The sequence below is a fragment of the Nematolebias whitei genome, chromosome 15 (genome assembly GCF_014905685.2).
Source record: "Nematolebias whitei isolate Nwh7 chromosome 15, NemWhi1, whole genome shotgun sequence".
NCBI classification, from domain to species: domain Eukaryota; kingdom Metazoa; phylum Chordata; class Actinopteri; order Cyprinodontiformes; family Rivulidae; genus Nematolebias; species Nematolebias whitei.
This window is the reverse complement of record NC_056512.1, coordinates 24275484-24286792: the sequence shown is the minus strand read 5'-3', so window position 1 is coordinate 24286792 and position 11309 is coordinate 24275484. Positions and strand designations below refer to the sequence as shown.

Sequence of the window (11309 nt, the reverse complement as noted above, 5' to 3'; positions counted from 1 at the left end):
TACGGTACACTACCAACACTGTTTATAGTGGGCTTATAGTGGAGGTGGTGTGCTGCTGACCTCAACTCGGGATGTCGTGTGTCAGTGAGCAGAGTACTTCCAAGACCTCCACAATCCCACTGGCCCGTCTTCCACTGAGGAAGCAGAGCCTGAGGACTTTGGGTCGGGCTCTCCTATCTCTGGTGCTGAGGTCATCAAGGTGGTTAAAAAGCTCCTCGGTAGCAGGGCCCCAGGGGTGGATGAGATTCGCCCGGAGTTCCTGGATGATGCCCGGAACTCTGGATGATGTAGGGTTGTGTTGGCTTACGCAACTCTGCAGTATTGCGTGGACAATGGGGGAAGTTCCCCTGGAATGGCAGACCGGGGTGGGGTCCCCGTATTCAAAAAAGGGGACCGTAGAGTGTGTTCCAACTACAGGGGGATCACGCTCTTAAGCCTCCCTGGTAAGGTCTATTCAAGGGTTCTAGAGAGGAGGGTTTATTAGATAGTCGAACCTTGGATTCAGGAGGAGCAGTGTGGTTTTTGTCCTGGTCATGGAACACTGGACCAGCTCTACACCCTTAGCAGGATCCTGGAGGGTGCATGGGAGTTTGCCCAGCCAGTCCACATGTGCTTTGTGGACTTGGAGAAGGCGTTCGACTGCGTCCCTCTGGGAACCCTGTGGGAGGTACTCCAGGAGTACGGGGTACCAGGCCCTTTGATATGGGCTGTTAGGTCCCTGTATGACCGAAGTCAGAGTTTGGTCCGCATTGCCGGCAGTAAGTCAGGCTCGTTCCCGTTGAGAGTTGGACTCCGCCAAGGTTGCCCTTTGTCACCGATTCTGTTCATAACTTTTATGGACAGAATATCCTGATGCATTCTCAATAATCTACACCAATGTCCAGGCCAGCGGTCACTCTTTCAGGGATAAAGATGTTCACATCCTGGATAGAGAGGAACGATGATTTGAGCGAAGAGTAAAGGAGGCCATCTTTGTGAAAAGAAACCATCCATCATTAAACAGGGGCAGAGGCCTCTGTGTTTAACTGTCCCCCTCTTACAATGCTGTTATTGCTAGTATCACTCAGCCCCTTGTGAATAGCAAACAGCCATCAGGGTGGTAACAATCCATCGTTAGGCTTATGGTCCTCCTTGATCATGTGAGCAGCTAGTTTTGGCTGTCAGCAGCAAACTGGTTGATTCACTACAAGAAGGTGCTATTTATAAGACTGAGCTGAATACAGCACCTCAGACTGAAGAAGTCTTTCGGATAAAAGACGAAACATTTCTACTTTTTTTGTTTTGTTTTGTTTAAGAATGTCCAGAGGACCAGACTTAACTTTTTTTAGATTTTATGGACATAATTTATAGATGCAGCCAAGGTGTTGAGGGGATCCGTTTTGGTGACCTTAGGATCGCGTCTCTGCTTTTTGCAGATGATGTGGTCTTATTGGCTTCATCAGGTCATGATCTACAACTTTCTTTGGAGCGGTTTGCAGTCGAGTGTGATGCAGCCAGGATGAGGATCAGTTCCTCTAAATCCGAGGCCATGATCTTGAGTCTGAAAAGGGTACAGTGCCCTCTCCGGATCTGGGAGGAGGTCCTGCCCCAAGTGGAGGAGTTCAAGTATCTTGGGGTCTTGTTCACAAATACGGGAAAAAATGGAGCGTGAGATCGATAGGCAGATAGATGTGGCGTCTGCAGTGGAACGGGCACTGTACCAGTCTGTCATGGTGAAGAGCAAGCTGAGTCAAAAGGCAAAGCTTTCAACCTACCGATCGATCTACATTCCTACCCTCATCTATGGTCATGAGCTTTGGGTTGTGACCGAAAGAACGAGATCTCGGAAACAAGCAGCCAAAATGAGTTTTCTCCACAGGGTGTCTGGGCTCTCCCTTAGAGATAGGGTGAGAAGCTCGATCATCCGGGAGGGACTCAGAGTCTCTGCTTCTCCACATCGAGAGAAGAAAGTTGAGGTGGGACGGGAATCTGGTTAGGATGCCTTCTGGATGCCTCCCTGGTGAGGTGTTCCAGACACGTCCCACCGGGAGGAGACCCGGAGGAAGACCCAGGACACGCTGGAGGGACTATGTTTCTTGGCTGGCCTGGGAACGCCTTGGGATTCCCTTGGAGGAGCTGGCCCAAGTGGCTGGGGAGAGGGAAGTCTGGGCCTCCCTACTTAAGCTGCTACCCCTGCGACCCGACCCCGGATAAGTGGAAGAAAATGGATGGATGGACAGAGTGAAAAGGAATGGTGAGAGTATAGTCCCCTGTGGTGCTCTTTGGTACTGGAACAAGGCAGGAGGTTTTCCACAACACTGGAACCTTCTCCTGGGTCAGGTTAAGGTTGAAGAGGTGCTGGAGAACCCAACAGAGCTGCTCTGCACAGACCTTCAGGACTCTGGGACTGACACCATCTGGACCTGCAGCCTTATTCCAGTTCATTTTCTCCAGCTGCTTCCTCACCTGACTTCTAGAGATGCAGAGGGGGAGGCAAAGGAGGTATCAGCATCTTCTGATTTGGTTGAAGACCACCATGTAGAAGAAGAAGGGTCCATGACCGAGGTGGTAGATAAAATATTTGAGGTGCGACAGGACAGCTTTGGGTCAAAGGAGGGTGGTATATCTGTTTGGCTGTGGGCAAGAGAGGAGGATGCTGAGCTTGTTCCTGAACTGAACATATTGAAGAATGTGTTCAGTTCATTGGCTCTGTCCAGGATTCCATCCTTCTAATCCTCCTTCTGCTTGAAGCCTGTGATCTTTTTCATCCCTGACCACACCTCTGATATTGTTCTGCTGGAGCTTGCTCTCCAGCTTCTTCTTGTACACCTCCTTGCTGTTTCTTATCTTGACTTTTAGTTGCTTCTGTGTACTCCTCAATAATTCCCTGTCTCCCTCCCTGAAGGCTCTTTTTTTCTGGTTTAGCAGTTCTTTCAGGTCAGTGGTGATCCAGGGTTTGTTATTGGGGAAGAATGTCACTGTTCTGGTGGGAATGGTGTTGTTTACACAGAAGTTTATATAGTCGGTCACACACTCAGTCATGGCATTGATGTCCTCTCCATGTGGCTGGCAAAGTGCATCCCAGTCTGTAGCCTCTAAACAACCCCACAGGGCTTCTTCAGCTTCCGTTGACCATTTTCTCACTGTTCTCTTTATTACAGGTTGTCTCTGAACAAGGTGTTTATATTTTGAGCAGAGAAACACAAGATTGTGATCATCAAAATATCATAGTCAAACAGATTAAATATTAAGTACAAACACTAGAGAATGTATGTTTAGAAGTTGGACATTATCTCAAGATAGTTGGGCTTGATTCTTTAAGACAACACAATTTGTTTATTTGAACCTAGAAAAGCTCATTCCCATCCATCCATCCATCCATCCATTCATCCATCCATCCACATATATACTGTATATATCTGTGCTCCCAGGCCAAGACACATAATCTCTCCAGTGTGTCCTGGATCTTCCATGGGATCTTCTCCCAGATGACATACCCATAAAATACCTCTAGGGAGGCTTCCAGGAGTCATCCTTACCTGAACCACCTCAAGTGGCTCCTCTTGATGTGGAGGAGCAGCGACTCTGCTCTGAGTTTCGCCCTGATAACTAAACTTCTCACCCTATCTCTAAGGGAGAGTCCAGTCACCCTGCAGAGAAAACTCATTAGACTGTCCATCCATCCATCCATCCATTATCTTTACCCGTTTCTTCTTTTTCAGGTTGCGTGGGTCACTGGTGCCCATGTCCAGCTATCACTATGCGAGAGGCAGGGTACATCCAGGACGGGTCTCCAGTCCATCACAGGGACACATAGAAACAAATGAGACAAACAACCATTCACTCTCTCTCTCTCACACCTAGAGACAATTTAGAGTTACCAATCAGTCTAACATGCATGTTTTTGGACTGCGGGAGGAAGGAGTACACAGTGAAAACACTCACATGCACGGAGAGAACATGCAAACTCCACCCAGAAGGGTCCCGAGCCAGGATTTGAACCGGCGACCTTCTCGCTGAGAGGCAGCAGCTCTACCAACTGTGCCACTGTGCCTCCTCTCATTAGACTGCTTTAGATTATTTAATCCTTTCAGTCACTACCCTGAGTTTGTGATTGTGGTTGAGGGTAGAACGCAGACTGACAGATAAACAGACAGATTCACTTAGAAACTGCACCTATATGTCCGTCGATCTCACGCTCCATTCTAACATCACTCCTGAACAAAACCCCAAGATACTTGAACTTCTCCACATGAGGCAGAACCTCGCACCCAACCTGACTGACTCAGCTACTACCATACCAAATTATAATTCGATAGCTGTTAAATTTGCTGCATTATGACCATTTTAATTTTGGCTAAGGTCGATTTGTTGCGATGGCCATCTTGAACTGAGCTCATTATGATCAATGCAATACTATCCTTTTTACTTTTTAGTAGTAAATCTAAAATGTCTCATTAATTTTAATAACTGAAATTATATCATGTATGTGAAAATACTGGATTACCGGAAGAATTAAACTGACTGTAATTTGATTTCAATCTGGAATCTTTAAATTGGATTAATGACTTAGGACGGCGGGTTTTTTTTTGTATCACATTCTTCGATGACTTTAAATAAACTGAATTGAATTTTTCAGATCAGTTATTTAATTATAAGCTGCATTTCTTTGTTTAACTGTGCACAGAGATGCTCCAACTGCAATTTTGTTACATAATTTTCAGACACATTGTCAGCTGAATTAAAATAATACTAATCAGGCATTTTCAAATAACAAAACATGATCTTCTGTGGCGATGGGGGGCGGTTGGGGTTCTGTTGAGCTGAACAAACATCTGATTATATTTGTGAAAAAGAACCTCACTGTGCCACATCCTTTGTTACTTTTACACACGGAGACAAGCTGCTGCTGGTTGACTCAGCTATGTTCTAAAACCAGTTAGCTGCTACAGCCAAACTCTTAACCAGTCTACCGCAGAATGAGACAAAATGCATTTCTGCCTCAACTGCAAAGTCACACTGAAATCATGTTTAAAATAATTTTACTTTTATTCTAACTGCGTAAAAGAAAAAGAAAAAAAAACAGATCTTGTTAGTGTTACAAAGGCAAGCCCGCTTGCTTTGTTTTACCACCCCAATGTTGCAAAATAAAGACCAAACTAATAATAAATACCAGTAAATAAAACCACCACGACACCAAATATTACTGAGTTTGTATTTAGTCAAATTCAGACATCAGCAGAAAAGTCTAATACAGGATCTTGTGTAAAAAAATGTAAAATAAAATAAGCACCAGCATGCATCCAGCGAACATCCTGCTGCGTTCACGCGCTGTCTGAGTAAAGCTTTGAGAACTATCACAACTATGTGAAGAAGCGCACCCAAACACTGATATCTGACTCCACTCCTTCTGTGTGTGACCTTACAGAAGTCCATACAGACAAAAAGATCTAAAAACAAGCTATATATATATATATATATATATATATATATATAAAATATTTTTAAAAATCAGGTCACACACATAAACGCACGAACAAATTAAACTCAAACTGTTGCAAAATGCTAAAACACACGTTTCCACCGTTTTGAACGCAGATTTGACTCCAGGCAGATGATTCAAACCTAAAAGTATCAAAAAGCACAAACGGGTAGATTAAAACAAAAAAAAATTCTACTAAACCCTTCCCCTTCAGAGCCACTGGGCGCTCTGACAGCAGACTATCGACACCATACACTCCGTGAACACAAGTACTAATTACAGCTAACCCACCGCTGCGTTAAAAAGCATCTCAGAGCATATAGAGGGCTGCGTCTGGATGTTGCACTGTTGCTAAGAGACCAGAAAATCCATGAGCATCTAACTGGCTGTTAGACAGTGGGGGGAAAGCTGACTTCAAGCAAATTGAATAAAAGTACAAATGCCAAACGCTCCTCCACATTTTGTCATCTTCTTGTTGTAGTTTTTATTGTTTATTGTTGCCAGAGCTAAAGGTCTGTCTCTGTTGGATAGTTTGATCTGACAGCAGGAAAAAGAAAATGCAAAATAAACAACATATTATTTAAAATGAAAGAGAATTAGCGTTTAGATGTTGTATGCTGCAGAGTTAGGTCGTATTAACGCCACCAGTTCAGGAGGTGAAATGAAATAAGTACTTTTTTTTGGTCATTGCAAATCAGTTACTGTGTTTTAAACACTTCAGGTTTTTTTAAAAGGTAGTGTTTTTTTTGGATGTTATGGGTCATAACTTTTTTTAACCACAACTTTGGATCGTTGTTGTCTTGTCTGTGATGAATGAACCAACAGAAAGGTTAACTTTATGAAGTAATAACAAAGACTTCTCTACGGACAGATGTCTAACGCACAGTTTTACTTACCAACAAACAGCACTATAGGTGACTATTGATCAGAAAACTTTCTTTTTTTTACTTTGGAATGTGACTTACTTATCGATTACTGCATATTGTATTAGACAGTATTGTGTTGTATCATAGCTCTACATATTACATCATATCTTGTTACATTGTACTGAATTACATCTTATTATAATACTATTGTATTGTAGTTCATCACATTGTGTTATCCATCCGTCTATCATCTTTACCTGCTTCCTCCTTCCCGGGTCATAAGGTTCACCGGTGCCCACGTCCAGCAGTCACTGTGCGAGAGGTAGGGGACACCCTGGACATGTCCAAGTCCATCACAGGGACACATAGAGACAAATGAGACAAACAACCATTCACTCTCTGACTCACACCTAGAGACAATTTAGATGGGTCAGCCTAACATGCATGTTTTTGGTCTGTGGGAGGAAACCAGAGTACCGGAGAAAATGTTAGATCGTATTGCATCGTATTACAACACATGTATGGATTTGTATTGTATATCATTGTATTGTATTGTATCAGTATTTTACATTGTATCGTATCATATCATAGTGTAATATATTGTGTTGTGTTACATTGTGATATATTCCATGTATTGTGTGAACATTGCATGCATCCAAGGGAGGCACAGTGGCGCAGCGGTTAGAGCTGTCACCTTGTAGCGAGAAGGTTGCTGCATCACATCTTAAACTTTCTGGGTAGGGTTTGCATGTTCTCTCTTCTCTGAATGCATGTTTCCTCCCACAGACCAAAAACATGCATGTTAGACTGGTTGGTAACTCTAAATTGTCCTTAGGTGTGAGTGAGAGAGTGAATGGTTGTCTCGTTTGTCTCTGTGTCCCTGTGATGGATTGGAGACCCGTCCAAGGTGTCCCACACCTCTCACACAGTGACTGCTGGACATGGGCGCCAGCTGACTCGCAGCTTGAAAAGGGGAAAGCAGGTACAGGACATCAATGAATGGACATTACATTCATGTTTAAACCAACAGTTTTCACATTTTTCCTTATCACCATTTTACATCAAACACCATTTCTGTAGATTTTTTTTTTTTTTTTGTATATTCATCAGAAATTTGACAATTTCCAAAGCTTAAGTGAGGTTGTTCTTCGCTTCCATCATTAATTGTGCACCAGGGAAGTCAGGTTTCCTGTTTAACTTCAGAACTTTAAAATGGTTTTTATGACTCGTGCCACCAACAACATGCGTGTGCTGCAAACGACCTACCTTGACACTGGAATCCCTGCTTGCCAAACCCCCTGGGGAGAGAACATAAACAGTGAGCCATTTACACACATTACAGTATACACAAATCTTCTCTGGCACAAATCTTCAACCTAATGACTGCCATGTCAGTGATAGCCTAAGAACACGTTAAACACACTTCACCACCGCGGGGGTGATGCATGAACAGATCAGAACAGGCTACAGGATGATGCTCTGCTGGACAAAGTTACAGCTGCAGCCACGGTAAATGGTTTCAGCCACACCTAGTCAAATGGTACAGGCGATGTTGGGATGTCTGTGCATGCATGAACACACACATGCACACTCAGCCCAGCTCATTTTCATATTGTAGCTACAAATAGATAATCGCCACAAGTGTTAAATCTCAGCGCAGACAGACACACAGTGTCTCATTTTGGTCAAATCATGACAGGCTTCTGAATATTAAAACACTTGTCTTGTTCATAATCAACAGCTGCTATGGAAATAGCACAGGTCATAATAATAATAATACCCCCGTGACCCAAAATGGAATAAACGGGTAAAGAAAATGGATGGATGGATAATAATAATAATTATTATTATTATTATAAAGGGTACAAACTGGACTCAATTTGAGCTCTGAATGATTATGTAGTGAACCCAGGTGGGCTGCCTGGTGACATGCCTGAACAAAAAAGGAATGAGGAGGGGGAATAGGAATTAGTGGGCGGTTGAACTGGTGTCAGCGTTTGAAATATATATATTTTTTTAAGCTCTCAGACAAGTGCAGCTGGCTTCCATTCAGAGCTGTTTTTGTTTTGGAGAACAGTTTTTCAGCTCCTCACCCTACATCATCCTATCAAACGATGGTCTGCAGCTATTTTTTAAATTCTTTTGCAGCCCACTCTGTCTTGTCTTTTGTCTTACCTTCAGAAACAGCACCACGAAGTGATAAGGCTAAAATTGATGTTTATTTTAGAGTTTGTTCGGTTTGTTCCTCGCTGTGCAACTTAATGACATTGAAGACCTATTATTCTTTATAGTAATCCACATCTCCCGCCGTCTTTAAAGAGTCTCAGCTACCACATCAATATTTTGATAACTATCAGTAATTCTGACTGTCATATGGGTAACGTCAATTAGCTGTGGTGGCCATCTTGAATGAGGTAGACTCAAAAGTTTAAATAGCTATAGATGTACAGCTATTGATTACTTTCTGAGATTTCCACAAAAATCAATTCAGTGCTTCATGAGATATTTTCCTAACAGACAAAGGAGGATTGACTCTGACAGCTGAAGGCAAAGGTTTAAACAAAGCTTGTAGCTCTTGGAGTTATTTGTTGTAAATTAATCTCAGCTACAACCACATCAAATCATAGATGGATGTCTATAAAACAGACTGAATTATAGACATATTTGTGTTTTTCCATGGTCAGTTGGCTGTGGCGGCTATCTTCATGCACGCTGACTCCAAAAATTTTAAAATTTCTAGATAAGCCGATGATTACTTTATGAAAGTTTCATTCAAATCTGTCCAGTGGTTTATGAAATATTTTGCTAACAGACAGAGCTGGCTTTAAAGGTTAACAGCAAAGTTTTAAGAACAAGCGTTGTGCCATCAGTTGGGGCTCAGAATAATAATTTTAGGATAACTTTCAGCTACTACCACACCAAACTTTAGCTGCATAACTGTGTAAGTGACTGACTTATAGCTAATTGTGTATTTATAAGATCAGTTGGCTGTGGCGGCCATCTTGAATTGCATTAACTTCAAAAGGTAATCATTTTAATTGGTGAATACTTCCTGAGAACTTCATTCATGTCCGGCCAGTAGGTCGTGAGATATTTTGCTAACACGCACACAACAACTCACCAGATGAAGTCGGTGCAGTGGCTGCAGAAGGTGGGCTGTTTGAAGAAGCGCGCGATGAATTTGTGGTCCTTCACCTCGTGCACGTTCTTCTGCCGGAGAGCTCCCTGGCGCGCGAAGCCCCGCACGGGCTGCTTGAGTCCGTCCTCCCCGTCGCTGTTAGTCGCCGCAGAGTCTGCCATGCTCCGAGCTGTGTGGTTGAGTTTATTTAAAATCTAAATAAAATATAACTCAGCGCTGTCGGAGCCAGAAAAGACGGGAAATTAAAACTAAACTAACAGGAGTCGAGTAAAAAGATGGTGTCTCGCGCTTTGGTTGGAGTTGTATGAAAGTGTTGAGAGGTGGCTGCTGACCTGTCTGTCTGTCAGCAGAGAAGCTAGCTGGCTGCCTCTCTCTGGCTCCTCTCCCTCCGCTTCCTCCTTTAGCAGAGAGAGAAGGAGAGAGAGAGGACCGGTGAAAGACAGACACCTCCTTCCTATTTATATGGAGACGACACTGAGTTAATCTAAAACCAGTCCAAGCCTTGTCCAAACTCTTACAGACCTACATGGTATGTTTTTACCATGTCAGTCCAGATGGTGCTGACCTGAAACCGCAAAACTCAAACCCATCAATCAGTGGAGAACCTACTGGCTGAGAGGTCCAGATGTGTCAAACTCAAGACCCGGGGGGCCAAATGTGGCCCTCGTTGACATCTTATCTGGCCCCCAAGATGATACGTGAAATGTCAAATATTTTATCTCTTGAATTTTTTTTTCATTAATCTTTGATTATGATGTTGAAAGCACAACAGAGAACATCAAATGAGACAAATCAAACGTGTTGAGGAACCTGTGGCCAAGAAAATACACTGCCTGGCCAAAAAAAAATAAATCACCACCTGGATTTAACTAAGCAAATAGGTACGAGCATATTGAATAATTACTGCATGGGCGATTATCTTTCAGCTGGCAACAAGTTATTTAAAGCCCAACTGGTGCAATGAGTTGCTTCTCATTTCTTAAACAAACATGTAGAAAGACTCATGGCGTGGTCGTGGAAAAGATGTCAGTCTGTTTGAGAAGGGTCAAATCATTGGCATCAAGCAGAGAAAACATCCAAGGAGATTGCAGAAACTACTAAAATTGGGTTAAGAACTGTCCAACGCATTATTAAAAACTGGAAGGACAGTGGGGACCCATCGTCTTCGAGGAAGAAATGTGGCCGGAAAAAAATCCTGAATGATCGTGATCAGCGATCACTTAAACGTTTGGTGAAATCAAATCAAAGAAAAACAACAGTAGCAGTCAGGGCTCTGTTTAATAGTGAAAGTAAGAGCATTTCTACACGCACAATGTGAAGGGAGCTCAAGGGATTGGGACTGAATAGCTGTAAGAAAACCACTAATCAGTGAGGCTAACTGGGAAAAAAAGGCTTCAATTTGCTAGGGAGCATAAAGATTGGACTCTGGAGCAATGGAAGGTGGTCATGTGGTCTTAGTCCAGATTTACCCTGTTCCAGAGTGATGGGTGCATCAGGGTAAGAAGAGAGGCAGGTGAAGTGATGCACCCATCATACTTAGTCATCAATGCAAAATCTTAGTGAAAAATTAATGCAACACTGGATGGAAATAGATCTTGTGACATTGAAGAAGCTTATCGAAACAATGACACAGTGAATGCATGCTGTAATCAAAGCTAAAGACGGTCCAACAAAATATTAGTGTGTGACCTTTTATTTCCTTAGGTGGCAACTTTTTTTTTTTCCCCAGGCAATGTATGTTGAGTATATGATTTGAGTGAATGTAGATTCTGAAATCGGCCATTAGTTTGAAAAAGGTTTTAATTTTGGTCCCCTTATGTAAATGAGTTTGCAATTGCCCACC

General features: G+C 42.8%; 1 protein-coding gene across 1 annotated transcript in view; it reads right to left on the bottom strand.

Annotated features, from left to right (window-relative positions):
- Positions 1-9627, bottom strand: part of LOC119421112 (protein kinase C beta type) — a 114510-nt gene extending 104883 nt beyond the window's left edge. Inside the window, exons 1-2 of the mRNA XM_037688508.1 lie at positions 9449-9627; positions 7594-7625 (exon numbers count right to left, since the gene is read on the bottom strand). Coding sequence (XP_037544436.1) covers positions 7594-7625; positions 9449-9627 — 211 coding nt within the window. The remainder of the gene's footprint in view (positions 1-7593; positions 7626-9448) is intronic.
- Between the last annotated feature and the right edge of the window lie 1682 nt (positions 9628-11309).